A 9,144-nucleotide genomic window follows, 5' to 3' on the forward strand; every position below is an offset into this window, starting at 1 on the left:
CTGCCTGCCTCTCTGCCTACTTGTGATCTCTGTCAAATAAATAAATAAAATCTTTAAAAAAATAAAAATAAAAAAAATAAAAATCCTCTTGGGAAGCAAAAAGCAGCTGTCTCTAATTCACACACAAAAAGTGTCAGGTACGATTTTAAGGTATCTTCCTTTTTACTCATGTATTCATTTATTTGTTTTTTAAGTAGGCTCCACACCCAGTGTGGAGTCCAGTATGGGAACTCATGACCCTGAGATCAAGACCCAAGCCGAAATCAAGACTCACACTGAGCTTGAACTCACAGCCCTGAGTTCAAGAGCTGAGCGGAAATCGAAAGTTGGACACTTAACTGACTGAGCCACCCACGTACCCCTCAGTCTGAGTTTTAAAGCTTAGATCAAAAGCTTGCAAAAATGTGACACTGTCACCTAGATAATGGCAACTTTCAGTTCTTACGCTAAAAACATTTAAAAATTAGCTAAAAAGAGAAAAGGAGAGGATGAAAATTATATAAAAATTCAAATATAAGGTTTATCCAAATCACAGCAGGCCGCCGTCCGTAGCATAAAACCGTTTCTCGACAGGCCTGTCATCTTGGCAGAGTAAGAACTCGGGCTCCAGATCCAGATTAAAATCCCAACTCTACCACCAACAGCTGTGTGCCGCTATCCGGATGAACCAGCTCTGAATAACCATTCTCTCACCTGGCGGCGGGAGTGACACAGCCTCTGTCAGAGAGCTGTGCCACCAAGCACACTGCCTGGGCAGCTTTTCTTTATTATTACTTTCTGTCATAAACCGCCGTGGCCTTCTAACATGCTTATTGTATCTCCAACAGCAGCAGTAATGCCTGAGCATTAGAGTAACAGAGGGGCTAGAACCATCCGACATGACATCTATTGACATGCCTTTTAAAGAAGATGAAAAACTAATTGGTGGATGGAGTGTAAAGGGAAGGAATAATAATTAAAAGGCAGAAATAGTCTGCTCTGAGTAAGTATACGGACTCATTAAAGATCTGAAGGTAGGTTATTTAGCCACACAGGAGCAAAAGCAAAAACAAACAAAAACAAAGAGTGTTCCAATTCAGGCAGCACTGGGATTGGAGGACCTCCCAAGTATCGGTGCTTTCCTCGACCTCCCCCACGGAGGCACGCAGTAGCTCTCGGAGTCATTCCTCTCTACACCCACGTGGCATCTTAAGTGACCTACTCAAGGTCGCAGGGCCAGGAGTTCCGAGGAATCTGTCCATGCTTCCAGCTTATTTCTCAAACGGTGAGAGAAAAATTAGTGCATCAACATTCATTATCTGTCCATAGCTGCGCTCTCTGGTTGGATTATTCACGTCTCACTGCCCTGCCTTCTTCTCCACTGTTCCTTTACTGATACTCTCTTCCCACCTCAACTTTCCTGTAATCACGAGCCTTGGGCCAACGCATAGCCGTCCTTCACCACCCTCAGCCCCATCAGCTTCTATGGTTGGAAATGACTTTTTTTTTTTTTTATCTTAAATCCATGCTCCTGTTTGAAATAAACATGGAAACTTCACACACACTCACACACACCTTCCCAGAGATTCCGACGTGTATGTCCCACCATCCAAACGCACCACCCTCTCCACATCCCCACCCCAAAGTTTTACTGTTCATGGTTTGAATTCCTAAAACAATTTTCCCAATACGAAGTTGCAATAATGCTGTATAAACTCCTTAGAAATCATGATATACCCCTGGAAAACACCAGTTTAGAGAAAGAAACCACCAAATCCATTGAAAACTAAGTGCTAAGGAATGAGTAACAGAAGGACCAGGCCTTGCACAGAATCAACGAAAAGGCGATGTACTTGTCCAGAACTAAAAATGTCCGAATACTGAACAACCAGCACAATTTTTAAGGGAATTATCCCTATAGTCAGGAAAAGCAATCCACTGTACCACCCAACTGAAACGTCTGTGAAACATCTAAAGCTGTTCTAGCAGGAGGAGGAGAAGCCGGGGGTCACCATTTCCTTCTTCTGTGCCTAAAGCAGACATCACTCTGGGATCATAGCTCCTTCCTGAGGAGCCCAGATGCTCCCAAACACAGGCACTCCAGTCAGCGACAAGTCAGAGTTGGCCCACAAAATGAATCCCCATTCCAATTACATATATGCCAACCATCACTCTGACCCAGTAACTTACTCTAAGCAAAGAGGGTAGTTCCTTAGGCTGCCATCTACCTAGTTTCCAGGCTACATGGTCTATATCCCAGTAACAAGCAGCGCCTCTCTAAAAGTCTCTTCAACTCTAAACGGACAAGAAAAAATGAAAACTTCAGGCCCTACCTAAGTGAAGACCAGATCCTGAACTGGCTACATCCCTTCCAAGTATAGTAGTTGTTTGCCAGGCAGACAGCAACTAGCTGGTCTCTCTCCTTGACAGCTCTTTTAGTTGTACCTTGAATTATCAAAGCACGACAGACAGGAGTCAGAGGCTGGAAGCCAGTGTGTGGGATCTCCCTCCACTCCAATCTCACTTGGGGTATAAATTCCAAAAGACACTATTGTACGGGGGAACAACTCAGTCATTTCAGAGTTCTGAGAAAGAGTTCTGAACACCAGCCAAAGAGGATCGTCTGCTACAGGGAGAGTATCTGAAGAAGACCTAGCGGTAAAGAAGCAGCCTAAGAAACTCACAGCGCAGCGGGACCAAGTTCAGAGTGTGAAGCCAACAGGAAAGTTAAACGCTGCCCCGCATCTCCCGGCAGAAACAACAGAACCTTTAAAACCTGAAGATGAGGATGAAGAATCAAATCCAACTTCAGAGACGACACAGGAAAGCAGCCACAGAAAGAAAGTGCAACAAAAATCTGGGGCAAAACAGGAGGTCAGCAGGTGGGAGAGAATTGCAGGAGGTCAGCAGGTAGAAGAGAGTTGCAGGAGGTCAGCAGGTGGGAGAGAGTTGCTGGAGGTCAGCAGGTGGGAGAGAGTTGCAGGAGGTCAGCAGGTAGGAGAGAGTTGCAGGAGGTCAGCAGGTAGAAGAGAGTTGCAGGAGGTCAGCAGGTGGGAGATTAGGCGGTAATCTCCACGTGGGAGATTAACAGGTTAGAGATGTGTATCTGGCAGCCACCCCACTCACTGAGGGAGAAAAAAACCAAGGCCTGCGGGTAGACCGAAGATAAGGGCAGAAAATGAGAACGTGATTTGGAAGGTCTTGTAGGAGTTAGAGAAAAAAGGGTGGCAGTGTCTAAATAATAATATTATTCATTTTAATTAAAAGCCGCAGACAATGTTTTAGCAGCTAACACCTACAGGCACCCTTCTAAAATGCTTGACATGTTAACTCACTAAACAACCCTGTGCGGGGTGCCTGGGTGGCTGTGGGTTAAGCCTCAGGTCCTGATCTCAGGGTCCTAGGATCAAGGCCCAGCCTCAGGCTCCCACCAAGCATCTGCTTCTCCCTCTGCCCCTCCCCCTGCTCATGCTTGCTCTCTCTCTCATTCTGTCTCTTAAATAAATAAATAAATAAAATCTTTTTTAAAAAATAAACAACCCTATGGAAATAGACGTTATATTATTATTCCCATTCTACAGATGAGGGAAATAAAGCACAAGAAGTCGGTGACTTCCTTGAGGTCACAAACTGAGAAGCGGAGCTGACTTTGGAAGCAAATCTGAGCGAACCTGTATCCAGTCTCCTCATCACTGACTACAGGTCCTCTCCTCACTAAGACTCCTGTCTCCACTTAATTCAAGCAAACCACTGACTTCTGAGTCTGTTCCCTCCCCTGGAAAAAGGGGGTAACACTGGTCCTCCCTCCCTTCCAAGGCAGTGGGGAGCTTCTGATGAAAGAGAAGGGAAAGCCCCCCCCCCCCCCAGCCCAGTCATGTAGTTAAGCTCCGTGTAAGGCTGAGCAGCTCTGGCTCCCCACCGGCTAACAGCTTTCTGTGCAGAATTTGGAAGCAGGAGTGCAGGGAGAACAGAGGTCAAAAAAGATACATTTTCAATGACATTTCAAGTGCTTTGGTTAGATAAAATTTCCATGACTCCATTAAAATATAATCAGATTTCTCTCTACCGCCCAGCAATCGGTTTCTTATCTTGAGCATAAACTGGAACATGATGCCTTCTGGACAGCCTTAGGGCGTGAAAGGACCTCTGAAACCTGGGGCTATAAAACCGGGGCAGAGCGAAGGGACACCACGCACTAGCTGACGGACAGACAGAAATCTGCAGTATAAAAGCTGCCTTGTTGTTCTAACCAACACTAGTAATAAAGCAGTGGTTTATGGAAGAAGGGGATTCTGAACCCAGCAAGGGGAACGACAAGGTCCGAGCCCGGACCCCCACTCTGCGGGAGTAGCCCAGACGCTGTCTCCGCGCGACGGCGGGGGACAAACGCGCGCCCCGCGGGCCCGCTGACCTTCCGAGACGGTCCCCTCGCACCAGCTCGGCTCTCAACAGCTCTGCTGGAGGCCACCACCGCCCCGGGGTCTCTCTCCCTAAAGCCCTCAGCGGTGTCGGGGCGCCACATCCCCGGGCACTCACCTCTAAAGTTTTCACCAAGATTTTCATGTAGATCTCGGAGATGCCCAGAGACACCCCGAAGGCCGAAGGCAGGAGGATGAGGCCGAGCACCAGCGTCAGCCAGGTGGAAAGGATCTTGCCGGCCAGCTCCGCGCCCTCCATGGCTGGGCGCGCCCTCTCAGAAGGGGTCCACGAGGCGGTCCGAGCGCGACAGCTGCGTCCCTGTCCCTAGGCGGGCGGCGGCCGCTCCGGGAACAGAGGCGCGGAGCCGGGCTCGGGAGAGTCAGCGCCGCCGCCTCCCGGCACTCCCCTCTGCAGGGAAAGAGGAAAGGAAGGAGAAAACTTCGAGCTCGACGGCAATTTCCTTCCTTCCCCTTCGGGCTCCTCCCGGCCGCGCCAGTTAACTCTCTCCCCGCCGGAGGCCCGCCCGAAGCCACCGCAGCGGGCGCAGACCTGGGCGCGCCGGCGGGCGACCGGAGCTGGGGTGAGCGCAGTGACACCGCGGCGCGGGCCCCACCCCGGTGCCTAACTTCCTCTGGGCTGCGTGTGCGACGACTCAGCGGCTGAGTCACGGCCCTCCCGGAGCGCGCGGCCCCGCGGGCGCCCCGCACCACCGCACACGCGCCGCGGGCGCAACTGGCGCCAGGCCGAGCCCTGGGCGGGGGCAGGCTGCGACCCCGCGCCGGGCCTCGCCCCGCCTCCCCCGCCACCCAACCCGGAGCCTCCAGACGGGTCCGCACCGCCCGCGCCGCCGCACACGCCCCCCGCCGCCCTCCTGCTTCCCGCGCCCCGCCTCCCCCGACTCGCCCGGCCAAGGTCCTTTGGGGAGTGGAGCTTTGGGCAACACGTTAGCATTTCTTCAGCCCCGGAATGGTGCATCCGGGACGCCGGAGGAGGTCGCGGCTGTAAAACCAGCTCCTGCGGGGAGAGGGAAGGCACCGGGCGCGGCGGGGCCGCCGTTGGCGCCGCGTCCGGGTCTCCCGCGCCCCCTCCCCCCTCCCCGAGCAGCGGCGCGGCCCTGTCTCCCGCTGGTCTCCCGCTCGTCGGCGGAGGGGAAGGCTCTCCCCGCGGCCGCCATCTCCCCGGCGCGGGCGCCCTTCGGCCGAGGCTGCGCTCTCCGCCGGGGAAGGCGCGGGCGCTGCGGCCACCCGCACGGCGCGCACGAGCGCGGGACGCCCGGCTCCGACGATCGCGCGCCGCCGGCCGAGCGGGACCCCGCGGCCTCGCCCGCCCGCAGGACGCGGGGAAGGCCGAACCCTCCGTGGCTTTCGCGAGCTGAGCCTGCCGGACACAGAGCATCGGGCTGCCCGAGCTTCCAGAGCGCGACCGAAAGGGGCCGGAATCTCACGCTCACAGGCCTCCTTCGGGGGTCGTTTCAAGCTGGGAAAACTGGGAGGGCGAGCGAACTGAATGAGCCAGTGTCGATAGCAAACCTTCAAAGAAACCTGCCCCTGCCCAGGGTGAGGAGGAAACGGGGCGCAGAAAGGAGGAGAGGAGCCTCAAGGCGGAGAAAGTAAACGCTAGTCCTCCGCACCTCCTGCCAGGTGGGGGTCGCCAAGAAAAAAACAGTTACGAGCTGGTCCTAGGAACCAAGTTATGGGGGCAGGGGGCGGGGGTGTCCGTCGTTAAGCGTCTGCCTTGGCCTAGGGTCATGATCCCAGGGTCCTGGGATGGAGCCCCACATTGTGGGCTCCCTGCTCAGCGGGGAGCCTGCTTCTCCCTCTCCCACTCCCCCTGCTTGTGCTCCCTCTCTCGCTGTGTCTGTCTCTCTGTCAAATCAATAAAATATGTTAAGAATTTTTTTAAAAGAACCAAGTTATGAATGAAAAAGTTTCAGGGTTTTGGTTTCTCTGTATGACCTTCCAGTTTACAAAAAGAAGGAAGACACGATTGCCAAAACTGTCCCAAGTTCTTGCCGAAAACAAACACCTATTTAGCATAAAACCTTAAAGATTATATTGACTCATTTAACATTTATACTTGAGGCAAAATTCTTACTCTCCTTATATTTCCTCAAAGGAAGGTGACCGAGGAATGCTGAATGACTGGGCCAGAGTTTACCCAGCAAACACCCAGGGCCCACAACTCGGCCTAAGGATGACTTTTTCTAGCCAGCCAGACACAGGGGCTGCCCACAATCCTTAGTCATTTCTGTTGCTCATGACCAAACTCCATGAACTGGTTTCAGTTTGTCATTTTTGGTTTTCTCACTGTTGTGGAAGAACTATTGTCCCACAACTGAATGGTAGAATGAGAGTAAAATGGAATGTGTGGTCTTAGCTTGACTGCAGACAAAAGCTCTAAGCTCAGGCTGCTACTCTTTCTGTGCTCCAGCTTTCTCATCAGTAAAATGGACTCATTTTCGGGTCAGAGGCCATTGTGAGTTTGAAACTACTTTGTTTAACAACAAAGCTCTCTGCGGAGATCAGAAAGCGAGTGTGTGCAAGTGCAAAAGCTCTCCATCTTCTTCTTGCCTAAAACACAGCAGAGCCAAGATAGACTCACCTTTGCAAGTGATGAGGGAGAGGGAGGGAAGGGGAGAGAGGGTGGGTGGTCCCAGAGCTCCCCACAGCACTCACCTCACCTCTCCCCTCTCCTGCAGCCCTTGAGGCGCTTTCAATGAAACCCAAGTAGGACCCTGTTTCCTTTCCTGCAGTTCGGACTCCCTGCACGTACTCTGTTCGCTTCCTAGGGCTACCTTGTTACCAATGACCACAGACTTAATGACTAAAAACAAGAAAACTTGATTTTCTTGCAGGGCCAAGCTCCTCCCTAAGGACTGGGGAGGAGTGGGGATGACACTCTTTCCTTGCTTCCTCTTCCTTCAGGAGGCTCCCAGCATTCGCTGGCTGGTGGCAGCACCACTCCACTCATGGTCTCAGTCTTGCTAAGTCTTCTCTTCCCGTCTCTTCTCTGAGAAAGACATTGTCATCCTAGACTCAGGACCCACCCTCACCCAGGGTGATCTCATCTCGAGATCCTTCACTTAATTATACTCAATCTGCAACGACCTTTATTCTAAATAAGGTCACATTCACAGGTTGGGACTTGGGCATGTCTTTTGGAAGGCTACAGTTCAATCCACTAAATCCACTACACTTATCATCTCTGAAAACTGAGCTAATAAGACCCACTTGGAGAGGTTGTTATTGGGATTTGAGATTATATTTTAAAATTTCAGCTGAGAGTAAAATGCTCAATCATGAGGTTGTTCAGAACAATCCTGGTTTTCACCTTTTGTCCTGGCACATATTTTAATAATGCTTCCTATCACTCTCAAAAATATCCTGGTTTGAATGGAAATCACATGGTTCCCTTCTGCTTACATGGTTTCTAAGATCCTTCCCACTCCTAAAATACTGGATTCTTTGAAAAAATCACTGTCAAGTTCTGTGTATGACACCTTGTCAACACCTGAGGCCAAATGAAGTTGTATTAAGGAATGAAGGAAAGGGATTAGCATTTGTTCACATCTTCTCAACTTCAATGTGGGTAGAAATCCCTGGGGCTCTTGTTAAAATGCAAGTACTTAGCAGGGTCCAGGTAAGTCGCTAGGAGACAACGCAAAAAGAATTGATTCCCAAGAGCTCGTGGCCGTTATCCAGGACTCACTTTGTGATTTTGTATCAGCTTCATACCCCTGCTTTGATAGCCCTTGGGGGAATGTGAACAGAGGACTTAAGGTTAACAAACTTTGAGCAGATGTCAATACTCTTGTGACTAGAGATCTCCAGCAAATAAGCTGCCATCCTTGAAGCTACATGAGGAATACTGATCTAACTTGAGAGGCAGAACTCAGAAACCGGGGTTAAGCAGGTCGCTGAAGCACTTCATTAAACAGACAAGTTTTGCAGTTCTCGTCTCCAGTCTTGGTATGAGGCCTCTCTTTTCTCTGATTTCACACCTTTCTTGGGTCTTCATCATATCCTGCCTTGATTCCCGTGTTTGCTTTACCGTTCCACTGTAAACTGCTCACTATCAGGAATCTTTTCATTCATCTGTATCTCCCTGACCATTACCCACTCCTCCACCGGCACAGAATCTTACTTCATGCCCCACTGTTGTTCAGAGCCAGCAGTGTGACCCTAATGGTGACTAAGTAAAGTCCAAACATCTAGGGCTAGTTCTTGAAGCACTCCAATTTTAACTCCCATCACCTTCCAACAAAACCTTTCTCACCTTCTTTTGGTTTCTGCTGGGTTTCTTCTTCTCTGGGTCTTTGATCACACCACAGTTCCCCTCCCCCATGCCCTCCCCAACATCCCCTCCAACACCCACCCCATGGACCTGTGCTAAACCTCCATCATTTTTTTTTATTTTGTGTGTGTGTGTGTGTTCATTATTTATGTACCACACCAGTGCTTCATGCAATACGTGCCCTCCTTAATACCCACACCAGGCTCACCCAACCCCCCAACCCTCCTCCTCTCCAAAACCCTCAGTTAGTTCCTCAGAGTCCACAGTCTCTCATGGTTCCTCTCCCCCTTGATTTCCCCCAACTCACTTCTCCTCCTCATCTCCCAGTGTCCTCCGTGTTATTCCTTATGCTCCGTAAGTAAGTGAAACCATATGATAATTGACTCTCTCTGCTTGACGTATTTCACTCAGCATAATCTCTTCCAGTCCCATCCATGTTGCTACAAAAATTGG

At 50.8% G+C, this 9,144-nt stretch overlaps 1 protein-coding gene across 1 annotated transcript in view; it reads right to left on the minus strand.

Annotated features, from left to right (window-relative positions):
• LOC111149009 (glycerol-3-phosphate acyltransferase 3) overlaps positions 1-4,804 on the minus strand; it is a 50,816-nt gene extending 46,012 nt beyond the window's left edge. The window contains exon 1 of the mRNA XM_022505885.1: positions 4,516-4,804. Coding sequence (XP_022361593.1) covers positions 4,516-4,656 — 141 coding nt within the window. The 5' untranslated portion in view covers positions 4,657-4,804. The remainder of the gene's footprint in view (positions 1-4,515) is intronic.
• Positions 4,805-9,144: the final 4,340 nt, after the last annotated feature.

The sequence above is a fragment of the Enhydra lutris genome, unplaced genomic scaffold (assembly GCF_002288905.1).
Source record: "Enhydra lutris kenyoni isolate GAN:26980312 unplaced genomic scaffold, ASM228890v2 scaffoldscaffold21, whole genome shotgun sequence".
Lineage (NCBI taxonomy): Eukaryota > Metazoa > Chordata > Mammalia > Carnivora > Mustelidae > Enhydra > Enhydra lutris.